This window comes from Trametes versicolor, assembly GCF_000271585.1.
Source record: "Trametes versicolor FP-101664 SS1 unplaced genomic scaffold TRAVEscaffold_7, whole genome shotgun sequence".
In the NCBI taxonomy this organism is placed as follows: Eukaryota; Fungi; Basidiomycota; class Agaricomycetes; order Polyporales; family Polyporaceae; genus Trametes; species Trametes versicolor.
In genome coordinates, this window is record NW_007360327.1 from 1,264,605 (window position 1) to 1,286,192 (window position 21,588).

Here is a 21,588-nt window from a genome sequence, read left to right on the forward strand (position 1 = left end):
GCGTCTTGGTGGGATATATGGCAAGCTGCGACTGGTTGACACCGTGGATATATAGTGTTGTACAGTAATACGTACATTTTGCGGATGCTGTAGTTAGCGCATGCACAATTATTCTCGGAAGGCATGTGCCCTGCGATCACGCAGAGGAGGGTACTCCAAACATCATCATTACAACATACATAGAACAAGCAGAGCGCGAACCGTCCAGAGAATCTACAAGATAGCGCCCCCTAATGCATGTTCCCAAACTCGTCCATGCTCATCCCCCGCGTCACCCGCCGCCGCACCTCGGGCGAGAGTGAGCCGTCCATGCCGCCCATGCCCATGCCCGGGTTCATGCCCATCCCCTGCCCCATGCCCATGCCCGGACTCATGCCCATGCCGGGGCCCGGCCCACGCGAAATAGGAGACGGCGGGACGCCGTCCCCCCCATAGAACTGGGCCGGGGGGATGGGCGCCATGCCGCCGTAGGGCCCGCCCATGCCTTGGTTCGGGCCGGGGTACGGATGCCGCGGGGACGCCATCTGCTGCTGCTGGCCGTAGAGCTGGCTGTGCGACATGGAGGGGGTCATGCCGCCCGGGGGCATGGAGCCGCGGTGCATGCGGGGGGAGTTCACGGAGTCTTGCTGCTGCTGTTGTCGTTGGGACTGACGTGAGGAGGATGAAGGCTCGTCGGAGTTGTTCTGTTGGTACTCCTTCTGGTATTCGAGCAGTGGCGTTGGGTCGTAGTAGAGCTCGGAGCGCTCGTCCACGAACCACCTAAAACGATGAGACTCGGTAAAGGCCAGTGAAGCATATTTCTGGCACGTACTGTTGAGTGCCTACATCCCACTGCGGTCCTCGTGCTGCGCGGGCGGTCAGGAGAAGCGAGTTCCAATCCGACGCGCTCTCCTGCAGTTCATGACTATTCAGTCCAACCACCTTTGATCCGTTCATATACAAGAGTACTCACAATAGCCTGCGCGAGCGCACTGGTGGGCTCAAGAGCCGTCTGCCTTACGTCGGCGCGAGTACGCTCATTGTGGGCAACGGTCTCGACGTGTGAGGTGAGGACCGGCCCGATGCGCTGGGAGTTGTGGCGGGGAACGCGGACTTTTAGAACCCGCTCAGGTTTGGTAGAAGGAGACATGATATACAAAGCAGACAGGAGCGAGGTATCCCCAAGCCTCCGCTGAGACGGAGCGGATGGCAGATGTTTGAGTGAGTGAGTGAGTGAGTGAGGTTTGTTTTGTCGTCAGCGCATCTCGTACATCCTCCAAACAGTCGGAGTTACAATTCTACCTGTACTGTAACTATTGTACCCTACTGTTCGTACGAAATTCGACGTCCTCGGGTCGCTACTCCAACGTTGCACCTTGTCCCAGTCTCTCCCGAAGCCTTCGTTAACTGTCCATCCCTAGTCTGTTGATTAAAACCAGCTCGATCTGTGGCTTTTATTCCCTTGCGAGAACAAGCAGGCGTCTTTAAACCTAAGAAGGCCGACATTACCTGGGCTAAAACCTGGGTAAAGATTGTAAAAACCCCAGGAGCCACAACACACTCCCGCATGTCATGACATAACTCGCCCAGGTCCCAGAGAGCACATGTCTCATCTCAAGACCACTACCAAGACAGTGCGATAGACGTAGGGTGCCAGTGGCAGTTGCGCGCCCTTGTCGTCAACCCATCCGGGAAAATCCGACAAAGGAGGGATGACGGCGCAGTTCTCTGCGCACATGAAAGCCATCTCCACGCAGTCAGGTCCCAGAGGACCAATCCGCAATGTTCCATCGTGTAACGATCCGCATATGTGATTATGTGGAGGTTAAAATGAGTACGCCGATGACCGAGTCACAGTAGTGCACTCGAGTCCGCTCGGTGCGCACTCAGTCCTAGTAGGAAAACGAATACGGTCGTATTCCACGCCGTACCGTAGCACGAATATCATTGCCGTAGCTATATACGTACGGTGTGAGGGGGAGAGAATGAGGGTCTTGCGGCCAGCGGCGAGCGCGGTGCAGTAACCCTTATACATGCTACATCCAAACTCTTTGGCGTCATTCCAACCCGTAAGACACTGTGCGGCCCGTAATTCCATCGTCTGATAACCTGAGAGGCAGGTATGCAATAGGATGGGTCGCTTAAGGGTCTTCTTGGGCGGTATGGATACAGAGCGGACCGTGTAGGTAGTGAAGACGGGGCAGCGTCGGCGCGCAGCGGGAGCAGATCCTCAGCAGTTGTACTGGCCAACCGTCGAAGGAAAGACACCACCACTCATCGACATGTCCGTCCCGGTATAGGCCAAGGAACGCACAGGGAATGAGTGGCTCACGAGCGCAAGAAATGCATGGCCGGAACGGATTGCAGATGTTTGAGGCGAAGGTGTGTAAGCGCTCGTGTCCTCGCTTGCGCGTGTTTGACGCGTCTCAAGCGCCAGCTAGGTTTGCGCGACTTGAGCTCGACCACCGCCGCCCTGTGCACCAATCCGCTTTCTGGTCCTCTTTCGCTTTCCTTTGTTACCCTCTGAGACAGCAGTGCTTCTAAAAAGGGCCTTTGAACAAAGGCTTTCCGCTTGCAGCATCTTCATCAAAAATGTCTGACCCCAACGCGGCCGCGGGGCCTTCAACATTCCTCCGAGGACAGCAGCCAATTGCGCCCGCGCCTCCACAGGCAACCCACGCTGGTACGTCGCTCACGCACGCATTCAGCAGACGAGTCGCCACTTACGGAGGAGGCAAACAGCCTACTTCAACAACATCCGCCATTGGTCGTCGTCCGTCACGCCTCCGCCGACGAACGGCCGGACGAACCCCTCGCGCCGGAGCACACGGCCCACCCGCGGCAGCACCCTCGCACCCACACCACAAGCACAGACCCCCGCCCCGCCCACCCGCCCGTCCTCCATCCCCCCACCAATGCCGCAAACCACCGCCTCCTCGCTGCAAGCCACCATGGGCCCGCCCCCCGTACACTCGTCGCGCCAGCCGATCCCGAGCACCCCGCAGGCGCTGCAGTCGACGTACGCGTCGCGCCTGCGCACGGGCACGACGCTGCTCATGCAGCCGATCCTCGCGCCGTCGTCGGTCGCGGCCGTCGCGTCGCGCACGTCGCGCCGCGGGGGCGTCGTGAACTACACGGAGCCGGGCTCGGGCGACGAGTTCCCCGACGCGGGCGCGCTGGAGTCGGACGACTCGGACTTCGTCGCGAGCGGCGGGACGCGCCAGGCGGTAAGGGCGGCGCGGGTGTCGAGTCGGGCGCCGGTGGGCAGCTCGGTGTTCCACGCGGGCACGGGTGTGGGCGTCGCCCAGGTCGCGGCCACGCCTGTCCGGGAGGCGCAAAGGGAGAAGGCGGAGCTGGAGCAGAGTTATTTGGGCCAGGTGCCTCCTGCTAGGTTTATATCTGCGAAGGCGATGCCGCCGACGAGGCATGATTACTTGTGAGTGCGGGTTTTTACTCGCGTTGTATGCTGTACTGAACGCGCGCTGCCGCGAACCTGGTTGTCTGCGACAGCCCACAGACAGCAGTAGACGCACAAGCAGAAAAACCGACGGCACTCATCCCTATACGCGTCGAGTTCGAGACGGAGACGCACCGGATACGCGATTGCTTCGTGTGGAACTTGAACGAGTCGCTCATCACCCCAGAAACGTTCGCGCGGATTTTCTGCACGGACCTCGACCTGCCTTTGCAGCCATGGACAGAAACGATCGCCGCACAAATACGAGCGCAGATTGAAGACCATGAAGCTGTCGCGTCTACATATCTCGGTGCAGAGGCCGAAATAACAGCGCCGGAGGACGAGACTCCCGGCGACGAAGTCAACGAATGCCGTGTCATTCTCAGTGTATGCATCATATATGCATTCCCCTGCATGTCATAACAACTGACACGCGGGCACAGGTTGACGTGCAAATCGCAACCCACCACCTACTAGACCACATCGAGTGGGACCTGCTCTCCCCGCTCACGCCCGAAGAGTTCTCTGTCAAGCTCTGCACAGAGCTCGGGCTCGCCGGAGAGTCCGCCCCGCTCATCTCGCACGCTATCCACGAAGAGATCGTAAAACACAAGCGCGACGCGATCGAGTGGGGCGTCATCGGCGGCGACGCGCGCGAGGCCGCGGCGGACGAGAGCACGCCCGGGGCGGAGCGCCCGCGCGACAAGAGCGGGCAGAGCCTGTTCAAGGACAAGACGGGGCTTGGGTTGGCGTGGGGGCGCGCCCCGAAGGATGGGCGCGGGCCGAAACCGCTCAGAAGCGTGTGGCGCGACTGGGCGGAGGCGGAGGAGTTCAGGACGCGGTTCGAGGTGCTCACGGCCGAGGAGGTCGAGCGGAGGGAGCTCGAGAGGGAGCGTGCGAGTCGGTGAGTCCTGCTTCGCCTTTGCTGCTATTGATGCGGAGTGCTTATATGTGTGGGTGTCCCCAGGCGGCTTCGTCGGGAAACGTCGAAGTTCCAGTCTACGGCTCGGTCAAGGAGGAGGTGATGGCGCATATGGTGATGCGCTGGTTTGGACCTGTACTGTACAGCAGACTCGTTGTAGCTCTATCGTAGTAGCCACTATTTACTGTTCATATTCTAGGTTCCTGCGTGGGTGAGGTTTGTTGTTCAGAAACCCGACTCCAATACAACACTTGCGGTTGGGAGCATGCCTTCCGACGCTCACCGTTGTACTGCTCTGTTTCCTACCAAAATATATTCTCAATAATCTGACAACGACTTGAGTGTGCCAACATCCCTCCCCACCATTGCACCCTACATCCCGACCATGTCCACACATGCATACGAACCTCAAGCGATACATCAGCGTCCGAGTGACCGCGACGCGATGGAATGAGACGCGTGCCACCGACGCGTCGTGGCGCAAACAGGGCACAATAACGCGTCCCAGCCACAGCGCGCTCCTCACTCTCCTGTTCCTCCATACCTGTAGCAGAAGACGCGCATTCGCCTTTGACCAGCTCTCTTGAACTCCCTACTCATCCTCTGGTCATGAACAACCCTGCAGAAGACGCAGAAAGCGTCGGCATCCCATCCATTGCGGACCCTTCTCTACCGCTAGTCGACTCTTACACCTACCACTCGCCCACACCATCCGCTGCGGGCCCATACATCCTGGGTGTCGACGAAGCTGGTCGTGGTCCAGTGCTGGGCCCTCTCGTGTATGGCGTCGCGTACTGCCCAGTTGCGTACAAGGAGGACCTCGAGAAACTTGGGTTCGCAGGTGCGCACCACTTGCGTCGGTCTCACAAGGACAAGCTTGCTGACGCGGTGGTGTGGTACAGATTCCAAGACACTCACGGCACAAATCCGCTCCTCGCTGCTAGAAACGCTGGGTTCAGACCCTGCCAACCTTGGATGGTCTGTCCGCGTCCTAAGGTGGGTCCTACGCCTCCTATAGCTACAGACCCAGGTTGTGCAGGTTCTAAAGGCGCTATGCAAAGCCCGAAGGCGATCTCTGCAGGCATGCTACGCCGGCCGCCATGCAACCTAAACCAGCAGTCGCAAGACGCGACAGTGCTCCTCATCCGCGAGGTCCTCGCGCGCGGTCTCCAGCTCTCCGAGGTGCGTCTCCCCGTCCCTCCCGCCCCCTCACTTCCAGAAAGTCTCGGCGGCGGAGAGATCTGTTCCGCAGAACACGTTCCGACTCATGTTCCGCATTCTGGTGGCTTGGTCGAGTGACAGAGGCAACCAGTGGTGTGTTCATATCATGCTGGTGTGGGGCGTGTTGCCCGCTCCAACGTGAGTACTTGAGTAGCGGGCTCGTGCCTTGCGCCTCGACCTTGTGCGCTCGCCGCAGTATGTAGTCGCTGCCACTGTGGCCATCTTTGTCGCACTCGGTCACCTAAAACGTAGAACGTCTTCCGGAACACGTTCCGCGGAACACATCCCGCAGCCCCCAGGACGTTCTCCTCTCTTCTCCCACGTTACTGGCGCATTCTGACCACGCGGCCCTACGCAGGTATACGTCGACGCGCTCGGCAAGACCGGGCCCTACGAGGCATACCTCTCCGCGCTCTTCCCGGACATCAGCTTCACGGTCGCGGCGAAGGCGGACCAGAAGTACAAGATCGTCGGCGCGGCGAGCGTCGCGGCCAAGGTCACGCGCGACGCGTGGATCGAGGGCTGGGTGTACGAGGAGCGCTGCGCCGGCCTCACGTCGAAGTACTTTTCCCAAGGGGGCGGTAAGGAGAAGGTAGACGAGGGGAAGTGGGTGGAGGAGATGGGGAGTGGATATCCTTCAGGTGCGCTTGGTCTTGTTTCGGGACGGGGGACATCACGCTGACCAGGACGTCAGACCCGAAGACGCAGGCGTGGATCAAACAGTCGTTGGAGCCTACGTTCGGGTACCCTGCTCTCGCGCGGTTTTCGTGGGCGACGATCAAGGTCGTATTGGAAAAGGATGCACATCCTGTAGAATGGTTGGTCTTTCTCTTGTTCGCGCGCACGCCTCGCTCAATGGGTTCGTAGGACGGATGACGGCCAGGCGAGCCTGATGAAAGCGTTCGAGAGCGCAACGGGTCGCGACAAGGACCGTTGTGCAGTCACGAAGGACCTCGGGCTTAGAAGTGTAGGCATGCTCTGAGTCGAGCCTGTCTCTCTCGCGGTATACCCATATTACATGCTATCATTGAACCGTCCGTGTAGTGTACATGCGCTGTAACTTATATTTACTGTGTATCTCTAGCATCTCCTCGCATATAGCTGCCGGGAGAGTGTCGAAGAAGACTCGGGAGAAGCTGAAGGGCCGCCGAGCGAGAGACAAGTGGGTCGGGGAGATTAAGCTACAGTGAGAGGGTGTAGGCAAGCGATTACCGCCTCTTGGGCGGCGGCGAGTCCGTCGCCTCCCCCGTCGCCTTCCTCTTCGTACCCAGCCCGAAGGCCACCCGCAACCTCTCCGACGGGACCGGCGTGGACTCCTTCGGCGTGTCGGACTCCACCACGGATGCGATGCGGGAGAACCCAGGGCGCGGTGCGGGCGAGCCGTTGCTCGTCGTCCCCACCGGGCTGCCGTTGTTGAGCACGGGCGCGGGCAGCGTCATGAAGCCCGTCGAGTCGAGCTGCGGCGTCGCGCCCTTGTCCGACTTCTTCTTCTCTTTCTTCTTCTCCGTCTTGCCCTTCGTGAGCGGTTGGCTGTCGAGGAAGTCTCCGAATTGCGGGACAGCGCTATAATGGTCCCAACGTCAGCATATCTATGGTAGTGATAACGGCGCGAAGACACTGACCCTCTGTTGCCTACGGAGAGCACAAAGTGCGCCTGGCCGGTCTTCTCCTGGCGCTTCTGGAACGCCTGGTTCATGCTGAGCGGGGTGTCGCCGCTCGCCATCGCCTCTTTCTTGCGCTCCTCCGCGATCTTCTTCAGGCGCTTCTCCGTCTTCGCCTTGCCGGAGCCCTTGCCGTGGAACTTGTGCGAGAGCGCCTTCCACGCCTCCTTCGGCGTGAGCTCGCGCCCGAACTCGTCGTGGTAAACGATGTTCACGTCCGGCTTGTAGTCGCGGAACGCCTCGAGCATCTGCCGCGCCTCCTGCTGCTCGCGCACCCGGTTCTCGTACTCGCGCGTCGCCTGGTCCTTGTTTCCCCCGCGCTTCGCCGTGCGCTCGAGCTCGCGCTGCGCCTGGATCCGCCGATACTCCGCCAGCCACACGTCGCGCTGCAACTGCGTGCGCTCGCGGTCGCGCAGGTCCGCGTTCGGCTGCGCGAGCACACCCTGCTGCCGCAAGATGGTGAGCGTCGCGGCCATGCCGGCCCCGAACGTCTGCTCAGAGGCGGTGCCCACGGGCTCGCCGGACTCTTGGGCCGCCTTTTCGGCTGCCTCCGTCTCGCGGATGGCGTTCTCGATGGCGTTGAGGATCGCTTCCTCGTCTTCCTCCTCCTTGACGACAACCTCGCCGGCTTCGATTTCCTCCATAGGGTCATCGACTACTTCGGCTTTCGATGGTCCTGCCGATGCTTGTCGGGAAGGTTCCTGAGATATTGCACGCTTCAACGATGCCTCTGTGGGCTCCCTCTTGACCGGCGTGGGGTCGTAGGTGATGGCGCGGACGAACTCAGAGGTGTCGTCAATGGTTATGCCACCCTCGTCCTCTTGCGCGTCGTCGACATCGATCACCTCCCTAGCCAAAGAATTCTCGCGTTCCGCTGCAACTGTATCGATGCGTCGTAAATGCGTAGCTCATACGATGATACGGGAATACATACTCTTAGCCGCGATTTCTTCTGGCGACAACTTCTTTGGCCTCTGGAGTTTTGCGCGCCGCGAACGCGCCAGAGCGGCTTGAAGCTCGTCGTCATCTACGAAATTGGCGTCGAGATTACGCTGTCGAGGGACAATCGGCTTCTCGTCTACCTGCATCTGATCTTCGCCGTTTGCGGGCGGGATGTCCGAATCTTCTACGGCCGCACGGCGTGTCGAACGTTTCTTCTTCGTCTGCACAAGACTGCTTTGAAAACATGGACAGGCGTGCGACAAGAGAACGCGACATACCTTAGGTTTCTTGAACCCAACATCTCCTGGTTGGAGGTAGTCCGCAGATTCGATGTTCTCTGTGGTTTCCGAGCGTAAGTCGAGAGCATAGCAAATGACATGTATGACGTACTGGCATAGTCTATCGATAGCATTGTTTTGTTCACAGACATCGAGGTCGGCTCGTCCCTCTTGTCCCTCTTCTCGCGCGATACTGCGGAAGAGCTGCCGAGGCGGAAATCCTAGAGATGTAAGTAAGCTGTCCGTTGCATTGCGTTAAACGATCTGTCAAAACTCACGCTTTCCTTCGATCCTTCCAGGAACTCGTCATATTTGGCGAGAACAGCCCGCTTCATACCAGCTTGACCGGGAGCGAATTCCTCGTCGTCATAACCAGTATAATCTCGCCGTTTGATCTTCAGCTCCTTATTCTTCTCCTCTTTCTCTCGTTCTGCCATCTCCACATTCTGGAGCTCGTCCTCTGCACAGGCCAATGAGCGACGGGTCGTATTGAGACCTGAGGTACGCACCTTCATTATCGAGGACGCGACTATCCTTCAACGTAAGAATACGGGCCTCTCCCTCCTCCAAACCATCGAAGTCGTGGCTAACTTTGAGGCCTGCGAGGTCCTCTGTCGACCGGATTGATTAGCAGTGAACACACGATGATATGGAGGCGAGTGACGCACTCTCGCCGTACTCGTCTTGGAACTGTTTGTCCATGTCCTCAAGCTCCTCCTGCCGCTTTTTGGCCAGCTCTTTCTCCCGCTTCTTACTCTTCTTGATCCATTTCAGGGTATCGTCTACATCCGCGTCGACGTCACCGAGAGTCGAACCTTTGAGCTTTGCATTGAGTTCCCGCTTGTTTCTTACCCTATAAGAAGCGGCATGTAAGATGTGGTGCTCTTGACATTGACATGCGGCCTAAGCTGGCCAGGGGAGGTAGAAGCGACTGCAACGGGGTCATCAAGAAGGGCGGTACTCACTTCGCTAAGCGGTCCTGGACGGCCCTATATACGGGGGGTGTACATCAGCTTAAGACGAGATGGCGAAGCTGTTTGCCTGCTTACTTCGACTCCTTCGCCTTGAGTTCTGCTTCACGCTTCTTCGCGTAGTTATCCTCAGCCTCCTTCTCCTTGTCATTGGCGGGGGTGCTGTCGTCGGTGAGAGGCTTGAGACCCAAAGAGATACGGATCTTATTGGTCTCCTCCAAACTGATGCTCTCCTCCATAGACATGATGGCAAGACTGCAGGCGATATGAGAAGCAGGTAGTGGTGGCCGTCAGGGACGGTGGTGGGCAAGAGCAAGCAGCGCGGCAACAACAGTTCCAAACAGGCGCCCTCTTCGATCCCGGAGGTCCTGAGCCAATCACCGTCCAGAACCACCAAATTCATGTCTTCTCGCACCCACACCGGCCCCTCGCTCCCCCAGTCCCTTCTCGAGGAGCTCAACGGAGAAAGCAGTGAGTGATGCTTGGGCGGCACGCACCTGAACGCGAAAGTCAACTTTTGTTCCCATAGGCTCGGCGCACAAGCATGGTAAGCGCAAGGGAGGACGGCAGCTTCCTCGCAAAGAGGCCCGCAAGCTAGAGAGGGAATCCCGCAAGCAGCGCAAGGCCGAGCATTTCTCCGCCGCACATACCGCGAAGCATCAGACGAATGCGAAACGACGGGCGGATGCAGACCATGCGGAGTCTCCTCAGCGGAAGAAGCCTAAGGTAGAGCCCACCCGGCCGACTGCCTCTCGCCCTACACCATCGGCCGTACCTCAGAAAGATGTGCGGAAGGAACCATCCACTGCAGACAAATCAAAGAAGGCGAAACCAAAAACCGCCCTCGAAAAGCTGGCTGAGCGATCGGAAGTGCCCAGGGGAACCAAAGCAAAAGCGAAGGTGCTCCCGGCACCTATACTCCGGGGCTCTCGGGATGAGGAGGATGACGCCTACATCGCCTACCTCGAGAAGAAGCTGGGATGGACCAAAGGCGGCAAGCGTACTACGAAGTATGGCAAGGGAGAGGAGGAGGACGGCCTTGACGGTATGTCACTAACTTCGCTTTGCGTCTGAGCAGCATTTCATGCGGACCCTCTAGATCTACTGAAAGACCTTGATACATTCGATGCCGCGGATGTTACTGATGGAGAGGAAGACGGCGAAGATGCGTCGGAAGAGGGTGCATCGGAAGACGAGGATGTGGACATGAGCGACGAGGAGGTGAGCCAGGCAGAGGACGATGAAGCAGAAGGCGAGGAGTGGCACGGGTTCGGCGGCGTAGATGACGATATCGAAGGCGAAGGTAAACCTCAGGAAGAGGGTACATCGTCCGCTGCGGTCTCCGCTGCACCGTCAGGTAAGTCTCTGGATTACTCTGCGCATTTTTATTCCGCTCAGACCATCTCCTCGACCAGGCTCGAAATATGTTCCGCCTCATCTGCGCAAGCGTGCGGAGGCGGAAAGCGGGCAGCCATCTGAAGCTCAACTAAAGTTGACGAAGCAGCTCAAGGGTCTCCTCAATCGGTTGGCACCAGTTCGCTCAGTTCCGCGTGATCTGAGAGCTCACGTTCTGCCGCAGTATGAGCGAACAAAATATGGCCTCCATTGTTGAAGGTGTGGAAGAGATTTATTGTAATAACCGGCGGCATGGTACGTGTTTACGCTGTCTTTGCTACAACCAACCTTGACAACTTGTACAGACGTTACGGAGACTCTGACAAAACTCATCGTTGACGGAATTTCTTCACATTCGATGCACTTGGACCAGTACGTGGTACTGCATGCAGCATTTGTTTCCGCTCTGCATAAGCTGGTCGGAATCGAATTCGGTGAGCGCAGCCGAAAACAATATACTGTATGGGTGCTGACATGTTATGACCCTAGCCGCCTTCTTTGTGCAGCATGTGGTGGCCGAGTACGACAAACACTACGCAGAGTTGGACGACCCGAGCAACCCCAAGGCCAACGCGACGCCGAGCACGGAAGACGAGCCGATCGGAAAGGAGTGCTCCAATCTGGTCGTCTTGCTGTCCGAGCTGTACAACTTCCAGGTCATCTCCTCGGTACTCATGTACGACGTCATCCGCGCCCTCCTCGACGGCGAGTTGACGGAGTTCAAGGTCGAGCTGCTGCTCAAGGTCGCGCGAAGTCAGTCTCAATTTGGGCACTCATGTGTTACGCCCGATAGCTGACCTTTCCTCGCAGACTCTGGACAACAGCTAAGGCAGGACGACCCGACGGCACTGAAGAGTATCATTCAGATCGTCCATACCAAGCTACCTCCAGATGCGAGCGCGCTCAGCTCTCGCACGCGCTTCATGATCGAGACTCTCAGCAACCTCAAGAACAACAAGGTCAAGAAAGCTGCTGGCCAGAGCGCCGGCAACGAGGCCGTCGACAGGATGAAAAAGTTCCTGTCCGGTTTGAGCAAGAAACGTCAAGGTCGGTGCTCTCCCTGCTCGAATTGTCCAGTGGGAGATTAACAGTGTGTCGACAGTGATGTCGCGTGAGCCTCTCAGAGTATCGTTGGAAGACCTGCGGTCAGCGGATTCCAAGGGGAAGTGGTGGCTTGTCGGCGCTGCGTGGGGAGGAGACCCGCTTGTGGATCGTCAACAGGAAGCCGAGTCTCAAACAACGAATCCCGCCCCTGCAGAGACCGTTAGCGAGAATGCTCTCCTCAAACTCGCCAAGAAGCAAGGAATGAACACCGACATCCGTCGAAGCATCTTCGTCGTGCTCATGAGCAGTGATGTGCGTTTCCAAATGAAGTGGATAGTATGATGTGCTCATTTCCCTTCCTCAGGACTATGTGGACGCCTGCGAGCGACTGTCACAGCTGAAGTTGACGGAGGTGCAGCAACGCGAGATCATCCGTGTTATTCTCCACTGCTGTGGCAACGTACGTTGACCCATGCACGTGTCCATTGCGATAGCTCATGCCCTTCGCCCAACAGGAGAAGCAGTATAACCCGTACTACGCCTTTGTCATCCAGCAGCTCTGCCGCCTCTCCCACTCGCACAAGATCACCCTCCAGTTCTGCCTCTGGGATTTCTTGCGGGACATGGGCGAGACGACCGTCGGCGGCGCAGAGATCCTCAAGAACCTCAGCGAGGACGACCACGCGGGCTTCAACGTCAAAAGCATTTCCTCTTCGCGCATGCGCAACGTCGCACGCGCGTACGGCTGGTGGCTCGCGAAGGACTGCTGCACGCTCGCCGTCCTCAAGCCCGTCGACTTCACCGTGCTCCGGCCGCAGTCGCAGACGTTCCTGCGCGAGCTGTTCGTGCACACGCTCGCGAACACCCAGCTTGCGACGCCGCTGCTCGCTGAGGGGCGTACGGAGGACCTGCCGACGACGCGGAACAGGGGCCCGCTCGAGGAGGTGTTCCTGCGGGGCTCGAAGATCCAGACGGTCGCGCTGGGGCTGGTGTACTTCCTCCAGACGGCGTTCAAGGGCGAGGAGGGCTTCTTGAAGTGGGCTAGCCAGGTCGCGCTGGACGCTCTCAGGACGGGTATGGAGCTCGTTCCTGCGTTCTAAGTGTAGCGTCTCCCTCGATCTTCGCGCGGGTCATGGAACTTGTGAGCATAGGCCTATCTTGTTTACAGTGCTAGCGACAATCATGGCTTGCGGAAAGCAACACTGGAGTACACATTACCACTGTGCCCCCCAAACGAGAATGTCGGCCACGCTATCCTGGAACTAGTGTATATCGTCCAGCATTTTGCCAATTGAGAGCTGAAGGATGACTTACTGATACTCCAGCCCGGTCTCCCCGTTCGCGAACTTCCCCTCGAGCTCGGCTTCCGTGAAATTACATGCTAAAACACCGACGTCGGCGACAGAGAGGCGCACACTTTGCGAGAAACTCACAGGTAATGAGAAAGTATCCTCCGGGCTTGACCACTCGTCCTATCCGTGCTGGGTACCCGTCCGCGGGGGCCTTTCCTGCCTCGTCCTTCTCCGCGAGCGCGATCGCGTCAAAGGTCCCCTTGTCGAGGACGAAATCCCAGACTGCAACGTCTGAATCCGACTCGGCACCCATTCCGGAAAGGCGAGCCACCTCGTCCTGAAGGAAATCGCACGTAGCGAAGGTGATCTTGTCTGCACCCGCAGGACCTCCACCCGCGTCTTCCTCGTCATCCCCCGCGTCTTCAGCAGACGGCTGGACGGCTCTCGCCTTCGCGATGGCCTGCGCAAGATTGATCGCGTCTGCGCTGTAGTCGACGCCGCAAATTTTGTGCGGTGCATAGCCTGCGTCACAGAGCGCGAAGAGCAGGTTGCCATTCCCCGCGCCGACCTCCAGGATGTACGGTGCGGGGTCCGTCGGGACGTTCTCGAGCGCCCAGTCCACCATCTTCTCTACGCTGTCTTCGCCAAACCTGGATGTGCGAGAGAACGCGATGCGATCAGTAGACCGAAGCAAGAGCGCAACGCGATGTACACAGGGATGGTACTGACCAGACTTCTCCTTCATCGCCGATATCTGCGAAATTCGCGAGTTCGGACGAGTAGACTTCATCCCAGCTGCGTTGGGGTTCGAGTCGGGAAGGTTCACGTATGGAGCGTTTTGCGACTCACTGTTGTTTTGTTCCAAGCTTTGAAGGAGGGAGATCGGTAGAGGACATCGCGGCAGGTGATAAGGGAAAATGGCTTAGTCAGCAAGGGGCAGGGAGGTCTGTACGCGCAAAACTGGCGGAAGACGCAGCGTAGTGTGCAGAGAGGCAGGAAATTACGAACAACACGTATACAAAAGCGCGCTGGACGACGGGACGACGGCTTACCCGTCTCGAAAGTGATGGTGTTTGGTGTAGCGTAGTAGGCTTCCTGGTGCGCGGGGCCGGAGTCGGTGTGTTGGAGGAACGGTGCTGGTATTATGGGGAGGCAATATACATCATTAGGCATGGATACATCGTAAATGGAGCGGATGCGACTGGAGGAACTGAGGTCCGGCTGGGAATTAGACAGGCATTTACAAATGCAGGAGAGCGAGACGCACCAGACAAGACTCGACGAGCGCGATCACCTCGCCTTCCCCTCCGACTTGTCTAGCAGGTCCTTAGCCTCGTTGATTTTGCTAGCGATATACGGCGAACCGCCACGGTCTGGATGGTTCGCGAGCATGATATGCCGATGCGCGTCCTTGAGCTGTTTCCTCAGCTGCGGGCCGTCTCTGACGACGTAGATAGGCCGTAAGTATTTGAGAAATACATAGAGCACTGTTGACTCACTTGAGCCCCAGGATAGCGATGGCCTCCTTGCGGTCCATCTTTGCCTTGAAGCCACCCTTGACCCACTGCTCTGCGGCATTCTTTCCACCGAGCATACCCCGGCGCATGAGAGACCGACCGGCGATCGCAGCGGCAATGGCGCCAAACCCGATGAGAACAGGTGTAGCCATGAGTGAGGAATGAGAGACGGAGGGAGGGTGCGAGAGGGCGAGTGAGGGTACTTTCGCAAGCAGCAGCGAGTGCAGCTGCCGCCTCTCGTCAGCGGGGAGCCGCGAAGCGCCCAGAAGGCGATCGGCGCTGTGCATCTGCAGCGTCCACTGCCGCTTTGTCTTGTACTCCTTGATCCGACTCCAGATCTGCGTTTGTGGTATTCTGCGACTCGCTTCGGCGTGATGTGCTCATATATTGACGTGCTGCGTGCTCTACAGTCAGCCAGGCGACTCGGTCTGTGTGGTTTGTCTCGTCGAGGAAAACACGCCCTGCGGCAGACATCAATGCTGCGGCAGTCCGGTATGTTGCTTCGTGAACCCGTGCGCAATCGCCAGGGATCGTATAAGTAGCCTGGGAGCGGCGAAAGCGCGAAATGCCCGCTTTGTGGCCCAAGATGTCGCTTCTTGAGGCTTCTTGTCAACACGCCGCTCCCGCGTTGTCTCTCACCTTGCCTTGTTCATATCAGTACTCTCCCTCAAAACCACCCTCGCCTTCCCTCTCTCTGCAGACCTCCTCCTCCTTCACTATGGCCCCTAAGACGCGCACCATCTATCAGAATCTCATCGATGACGACCATCCGCCAATCCTCGTGAACGACGAGATCCTCGAGTCCAAGCTCACGAAGGAGCTCTTCGACACCTTCTTTGAGGGCTCGCCCTCTCTTCGTCGCGTTGGCCTCGCGCCGATCTTCTCAGAGAGCGGCACACTCTGCCGCCTCGCACTCGCGGTACGCACCAAGGTCATCATCATCCAATTTCACGCCAAGGGCAAGGGTGCCGCCGCGTACCAGGGCCGTGGGGTCCTCTCATCTCAAGTTCTCTGCAACCCGGACGTCATGCTGCTCGCGTTCGACTTCAACAAGCTCGCGATAGCTCTCTTCGTCGATCAGGGTCTGCGCGTCCGCAACGGCGTGGATATCCAGGACGCCTGCGGGAAAGACCGTGATCGCGAGCCACTCGAGGCGATCAAGCTCGCCGCCGGCGACGACATTTCCGTCATGGAGGAGAACGTCCTGGCAACCTTTGAGAGCTCGACGCTGGACTCGAAGCGCACGAACGCCTTCGCACTCCAAGCCTGGGTCGCCCAGTGTCTCCCGAACTATCCCAGTATGGAGGATGTCTTCCAGGGTGCACATGCGATCAACACTGAAGCTATGACGGAAATGGTGTGTCGTCACTAATTTAGTGCTCACTCGGTGATCTAATCAAAACACATACAACTCTTCAGCAACTTGGCCTATACGCACAGCTCGAACACGGCGAGAACCGCCTGGCCCACAATGCCCCCACCGTCACTACACATGAATACCACGCCGTGGGCGCCCATCACGGTACGGCTCACCTCAAGTCCGACCGTTTCCAGAACCGCATCAGGATGTCTGAAGTAAGTTCACGTACGCCATCATGTGTACACACGCTGATGTACAGCTGGGCAGAGGACCCAGAAGGTCACCGTCCATGACCCACAGACTGGACTCGACATAACCATCAACGCCAAAGTCAACGAGGTTGTCGGGCGCGACACCTTGCTCAAGACCAACATAAACCTCGCTGGCAGGAAGATCACCTCCATTGTAACCCAGGGACGGGATGGGCCAACTAATGCCGACAGGGCGCGGGCGTCCACGATGCTCGGTGCCTTGCAAGGCAAGCACAACCCCCTCAGCAACCCCTTCCTTCAGCATATGCTCCAGCCTTCCGATGACTTCGCCTGGCCCGAGACCTTCCCTACCTCTGACACCATCCCGCCCATTGTCTCACTCCGCCCTCTCAATGACTCCCAGCAGCTCGCTGTGGAGGCCATGCTTTCCAACACCAATGACACCCGTACAACTATTATCCAGGGTCCCCCTGGAACAGGTACGTCTATCTTTGCCATGTGATAGCTTCTCTGACACTTGTGCTACAGGCAAGACCACCGTCATAGCAGCCTTCGTTACTTCAGCGGTTTCCGCTGGGGTGACTGGCATATGGCTGGTAGCGCAATCCAATATTGCAGTCAAGAACATCGCCGAGAAACTCGCCGATGTCGGCTTCGACAACTGGAAGCTTCTAGTGTCCAAAGACTTTCATGTCGGCTGGTATGTACCCTCTATGTCTATGTTATATATGAGCTAATCAATTTGCAGGCATGAGCACCTCTATGAACGCATCGTCAAGAACATCATCCCTTCGGGTGAATTCAAGAGGGCACGTCGTCAGCCTCCACGGGTCCCTGTCTTTCTCTGCACCCTTTCCATGCTCGCCCATCCACACTTGCACATCTTCACCAGTGTCAACCCAATCAAGATAGTTGTGGTTGATGAGGCCAGTCAGATCACCCTTGGCAGCTATGTAGCACCCCTCCAGAACTTTCCCTCCATTTATAAATTGTGCATGATTGGGGATGACAAGCAATGTGAGTTTCCCTTACACCCTCCCAGTCATGATGCTTATCCCACCTGCAGTGCCTCCCTATGGTGCAGAGGACTCTGAGTACATGAAGAGTGTCTTTGAGATTGAGCACCTGCGTCCTACAGCCCTTTTCCTCAGCATCCAGTGTAAGCCCCTGTCTGCTCTCCTCCACATTTGCTGACAGCCTGGCCTTAGACCGCATGCCTCCCTTGATTGGAGATGTCGTCTCTGAGGTTGTCTATGACAGCCAGCTCCAGTCCAACCCTGAACACCCTGTGCCCTATGAAACCCCTTCCTGCTGGTTTGTCCATGTTGATGAGTCTGAGGAGAAGAGACAGGAGACCAGCTGGCATGTGAGTGCTTCCTCAACCTCTATATGTGGCCTAGCTGATAGTTGTGTCCCAGAATCCTGCAGAGAGAGCTACAGCACTTAAAATAGCTGAGAAGCTCCAGAGTGAGGGAAAGGAGTACTGCATCATCACCCCTTACGATGCCCAGCGCAGCTTCCTTGAGGAGGAGATGAAGGAGTCTGGCCTTGTCTGGCAGGACAAGTGCTTCAATGTGGACTCCTTCCAAGGTGCGCACAACTATCCTGCTCTCCTCATCCTGTTGTTACTAAGCACCCCTGCAGGAAATGAGAAAGACTTTGTCATTGTGTCTTTGGTGCGCTCCAAGGGCCTTGGCTTCCTTGACGACTACCGCCGCACCAATGTCATGCTCACCCGCTGCAAGCGGGGCATGTACATCATCACCTCCTGGAACTTTGTTTGGGAGAGGGCAGCTAACACCTTGGTTGGACGCATGGCAGCTAAATGGGGTGACTCAGTCTGGGTCAACCCTGAGCACATCACTGTGGAGGAGGCCTGAAATGACTATGTAGGAATGTACTTGTATGCTTGGAAACCCTGTTGTATGTGTCCCCCAATGCTGTCAATCATGATGATGTGGATTGCTATTTGAGTGGTGGTGTGAATATTACAGTGTGTCTATAAATGTGCTTGTAAAGTAGGTGTGCATAGTGTCCTCATATTCTCTAGCACATCAGCAATTGCTGTCTTGAAACCCTGTGTGCTTGTCTTTGAACAGGAGTGCTTGGACTCAATGCCAAACCTAATAAGGTCAGGTGCAGGCATGTCTACCCATCCAGATATAAGCCATACATCAGACACAGACACACTAATGCACTCACAGTTGATCCCGTACCCGTCCTCATATGAAGCCCCAAACCTGCATCCCAATCCACCATGTCAGTGATACCACCCCACATTATGGCAGAGCACACATACCCGGTCCCACGGAACTGGTACCCTGCACTGAGGCCGCTCGTGCTCAGCTTCCACTCCTGGCTCCGTGCGAAGAGCTCGTCCTCGAAGAGTGCATGGTGCTCGCCCGCGTCCGCGCGGAGCATGAGCCGCAGCCCGAGCAAGTGGCGGTCGATCCCGCGCCCGGTGGCCGCCTCGCGCGTCAGCTGCGAGTGTGTCTGCAGTGCGCGCTGGAGAAGCACGAAGCGCGTGTCGTTCTGACGTGTCGCGAGCGCATATGAAGGAGAGTGAGTCAAACAAAGATATATCAGTGACAGCCGACGAGAGAGGAACGACGCAAACTCACGGAGGTGGACGGATCTGCCATGGCGAGGACCCACGCGCGGCTGTCAGTCGAGAGCGTGCGGATCGTCTCGGTGCGGCCGTGCTTGAAGAGCCGCGTGAGCGCGGTCTCGTACGTCGCGGTGAACTCCCCGCGCGTGCGGTACCATGCGAGCTGCAACGCCATCTGGATGTACGCGTCGGGCGGCAGGCGGGCTAGCAGGCGTGATGGTTAGCACAGCTCGACGGAGGGTGTGGGTGACAGATATGGGTAGACGGAGGTGGAGGCGCACCTTCCTTGATCCAGTCAACCCCGTATGCGTCGAACACGAGCTCGTCATTGTCCGAGTCATCGACGATCGCTTTTGCCCTCCGAGCCGCCTCGGCGCACTCGGCCTCGATCTTCGCATCCACAACCCAGTCCAGACGTTCCCATCCGCTCACAAGATAGCCTCCGGCAGCGTCTCCAGACTGCACCGAGGAATCGTCGGCATGGAGGGCGCTAGGGAACGCGGCCTCGTCCACCCCTTGCACGATCGCATAGTCCGCAATGATGCTCGGCACTAGTGCATCAACCGGCGAGTGCTCCCCGAGGACGCCTGCGCGCGTGTTCGCCTCGACGATGAGCGTGAATGCCTTGTCGTACCACCTGTTGTGTCCCGGACGGTCGTTGTGGCCGGAGCGGATGTTGTGCAGGTGCGCGGTGAGGTCTGGGTCGGACGTGCGCTGGGACTTGGGGAGGTCGTAAGCGTAGTTGTCTAAGCTGACGGCAATGGCGCTGTTCGTGATCGTGGTGAATATGGAGCGGTTGGCAGGCGAGAGGGACAAGAGGTGTGCGAGGTTCTACGCCGTGTTCAAGGTCAATGTATGCGTGAGGGAGACAATTGCGGTCAAAGACGCACGTCTGCCCAGCGATCCCGGTCGTCTGTCGTGAGTACGCTCAAAGGAACTGCACACTCTCCTCGTTTCTGGCGGGATTCTGCATCGGAGACTATAGCACGCAACCTTCTCTCAATCGCCGCAGCAGGTATGGGGTCGCCGCTGGGAGCGATAGCTTCGACCGCATACATCCAGTCGGCGACCATGACCAGTATCTTGCGGCCGTCCGAGTCGGACGCGGTCGGACGCGGCAGGAAACGGTCACATTCGCGCTGAGGGATGCGGCAAGTGTTGAACGCCTGCAGGGCCGAGTGACGGAACCAAAGACCTGGTTGGTGTCAGCGCTGTGGGTCCAAGACGAACTTCATGTACGATGCGTGCCTGTTCGCGTCGTATCTGGGTAGAGCTCTTGCCTGGAGAGCTATTCAATATCATAATGACCTACTCTGCCACTGGAAAAACTAACCGTTCCAATCGCGTTTTGAAGTCTAGAACACGATGCGCAAGCCATGCAGCTCGCCGGATTTGCCATAGTGTGCAGTGGTCGACTGTGCTCGTGGGGAAACGGACGGAGGAAGGAATGACAGGATCGTCCCCCAAGGCTAACCACCAGTTCGAGTTGACGATGAGTGGGGCTTGCCATTCATGGTATGCTTTCTTGAGCCATATACCGTCGTCCAGCCAGTTGTTGGGCGAGTTTTTGTTGAGTTCTATGATAGCGAGAGATAGGCACTCCGGTAGGCCATAGGCGTCATTAGGTACTGACCTTGCAGCCTCTCCTGACATGTAGGGCCCAATCCGTGCTCAAAATCCTCCACGAGCTTCACGCGCGCGGCGTAAGCAGTCCTGAAGTCGGTGCCTCCACGTGCTTCATCCTCCAAAAGGATGGGCTCAAGAGACCTCAGGTACTTCTGGAGCGTCGTGTGCATATCGGGCACAGGCAGACGAGGTAAAGAAGGCGTAGAGGTCCGGGAAGCAGCCCTAGTCTGAGCAGAGAGAACGGGAGCCTGCATGAGAGGCCTGAAAGTGCGACGAGCGAGCAAAGGGAGCATCTAGGTTATATGCGCAGAGGGTTGCCAGGCATTTTCGACCGAGTGGGACACCAGCCAGCCAGCGTCAGACCGGGCTATGTCGGATGGTGCCGAGGAAGAGAACTCAAGTTGCGCGACTTGGACGCTGCACTGAGCGGCAAAGGAAGCTCAGGGACGGACCGAGTCGGCCAGGATCGACGTCACAGAAGGAACGGGGATCACGTGTGGGCGCGTCACGCGTCGCGCGCGCGTGGCTCGCGTTGCGCGAATCGCGAGCACCGAGCGCGTCCACTCCAATCCCTCCTTATCCCTCTTCTCTTCCCGCCACCACCACCGATCCCCGCGCGCCCCCCGCCTGGGCCGCCACGACCTCGACGCTACTCAGCGCGCACGAATACGCAAGATACCACCCGAGCACGCCGCCAAGCCACCCCTCGCGGACATTGACGACCGGTCGCCCCCCTGCATCGACTTGGCTACCACCCCCAGCCGCCCACTCTTTCAAATTCCGGTCTCATCGCGACGACGCGTATGTCATAATAACCTTCTATGCATCCTCACGCTGAGCATCAGTCGATCGTAGTCCTAGATATCAATAGCGCCACCAGGCAAGGCCAGCCACCAACACGCGCGCACTGCTCCTCGCGCTGATAGAACTCCCCAAACCCGGACGATCACTACGCTCCTTGTCGCCATAATATCCCATCTTGCATACGATCAACACGCTGTCTTTGTCCCGCTTTAGCGCATATATCCTCCTACTAATTCCCGACAGACGGGCCTTCCTTCCCTCCGGTGAGTACATTTCACCGGGTGCGCCCTATGTCCATC

At 57.9% G+C, this 21,588-nt stretch overlaps 8 protein-coding genes across 8 annotated transcripts; 3 read left to right on the plus strand and 5 right to left on the minus strand.

Moving 5' to 3' along the window:
* Positions 1-230: 230 nt before the first annotated feature.
* TRAVEDRAFT_48578 (uncharacterized protein) lies at positions 231-1,129 on the minus strand (the record flags this gene model as incomplete). Its single annotated transcript, XM_008041117.1, has 3 exons — positions 231-759; positions 812-891; positions 953-1,129. The coding sequence occupies 3 exons, from the start codon at positions 1,127-1,129 to the stop codon at positions 231-233; spliced, it is 786 nt and encodes a 261-aa protein (XP_008039308.1).
* A 1,801-nt stretch (positions 1,130-2,930) lies between these two features.
* Positions 2,931-4,461, plus strand: TRAVEDRAFT_126185 (SNF5-domain-containing protein; the record flags this gene model as incomplete). Its single annotated transcript, XM_008041505.1, has 4 exons — positions 2,931-3,415; positions 3,490-3,823; positions 3,880-4,340; positions 4,404-4,461. The coding sequence occupies 4 exons, from the start codon at positions 2,931-2,933 to the stop codon at positions 4,459-4,461; spliced, it is 1,338 nt and encodes a 445-aa protein (XP_008039696.1).
* A 1,561-nt stretch (positions 4,462-6,022) lies between these two features.
* On the minus strand, positions 6,023-9,729 carry TRAVEDRAFT_169422 (SART-1 protein). The gene is made up of 12 exons (XM_008041506.1): positions 9,510-9,729; positions 9,426-9,449; positions 9,129-9,313; positions 8,970-9,071; positions 8,739-8,920; positions 8,573-8,681; positions 8,461-8,519; positions 8,175-8,403; positions 7,202-8,120; positions 6,447-7,142; positions 6,274-6,397; positions 6,023-6,220 (listed from the first exon to the last, which is right to left on the minus strand). Exons 1-10 carry the CDS (start codon positions 9,674-9,676, stop codon positions 6,788-6,790), a joined length of 2,331 nt encoding a protein of 776 aa, XP_008039697.1. The 5' UTR covers positions 9,677-9,729; the 3' UTR covers positions 6,023-6,220; positions 6,274-6,397; positions 6,447-6,787.
* A 984-nt stretch (positions 9,730-10,713) lies between these two features.
* Positions 10,714-12,970, plus strand: TRAVEDRAFT_125088 (ARM repeat-containing protein; the record flags this gene model as incomplete). Its single annotated transcript, XM_008041507.1, has 8 exons — positions 10,714-10,955; positions 11,011-11,081; positions 11,132-11,260; positions 11,316-11,579; positions 11,637-11,873; positions 11,929-12,182; positions 12,235-12,330; positions 12,386-12,970. The coding sequence occupies 8 exons, from the start codon at positions 10,714-10,716 to the stop codon at positions 12,968-12,970; spliced, it is 1,878 nt and encodes a 625-aa protein (XP_008039698.1).
* Positions 12,971-13,050: 80 nt separating this feature from the next.
* Positions 13,051-14,058, minus strand: TRAVEDRAFT_126382 (S-adenosyl-L-methionine-dependent methyltransferase; the record flags this gene model as incomplete). Its single annotated transcript, XM_008041508.1, has 5 exons — positions 13,051-13,132; positions 13,185-13,251; positions 13,304-13,812; positions 13,892-13,957; positions 14,012-14,058. 5 exons carry the CDS (start codon positions 14,056-14,058, stop codon positions 13,051-13,053), a joined length of 771 nt encoding a protein of 256 aa, XP_008039699.1.
* A 394-nt stretch (positions 14,059-14,452) lies between these two features.
* TRAVEDRAFT_125089 (uncharacterized protein) lies at positions 14,453-14,768 on the minus strand (the record flags this gene model as incomplete). Its single annotated transcript, XM_008041509.1, has 2 exons — positions 14,453-14,603; positions 14,662-14,768. The coding sequence occupies 2 exons, from the start codon at positions 14,766-14,768 to the stop codon at positions 14,453-14,455; spliced, it is 258 nt and encodes an 85-aa protein (XP_008039700.1).
* An 878-nt stretch (positions 14,769-15,646) lies between these two features.
* Positions 15,647-17,954, plus strand: TRAVEDRAFT_150065 (P-loop containing nucleoside triphosphate hydrolase protein; the record flags this gene model as incomplete). Its single annotated transcript, XM_008041510.1, has 9 exons — positions 15,647-16,036; positions 16,099-16,254; positions 16,307-16,730; positions 16,780-16,951; positions 17,000-17,268; positions 17,318-17,410; positions 17,460-17,617; positions 17,670-17,841; positions 17,896-17,954. Coding segments are annotated over exons 1-9 (1,833 nt in total), but the record flags the coding sequence as incomplete, so codon positions are not given.
* Positions 17,955-18,250: 296 nt separating this feature from the next.
* Positions 18,251-20,739, minus strand: TRAVEDRAFT_126458 (acyltransferase ChoActase/COT/CPT; the record flags this gene model as incomplete). Its single annotated transcript, XM_008041511.1, has 9 exons — positions 18,251-18,399; positions 18,454-18,491; positions 18,551-18,783; positions 18,873-19,063; positions 19,141-19,690; positions 19,750-20,054; positions 20,099-20,139; positions 20,193-20,436; positions 20,493-20,739. 9 exons carry the CDS (start codon positions 20,737-20,739, stop codon positions 18,251-18,253), a joined length of 1,998 nt encoding a protein of 665 aa, XP_008039702.1.
* Between the last annotated feature and the right edge of the window lie 849 nt (positions 20,740-21,588).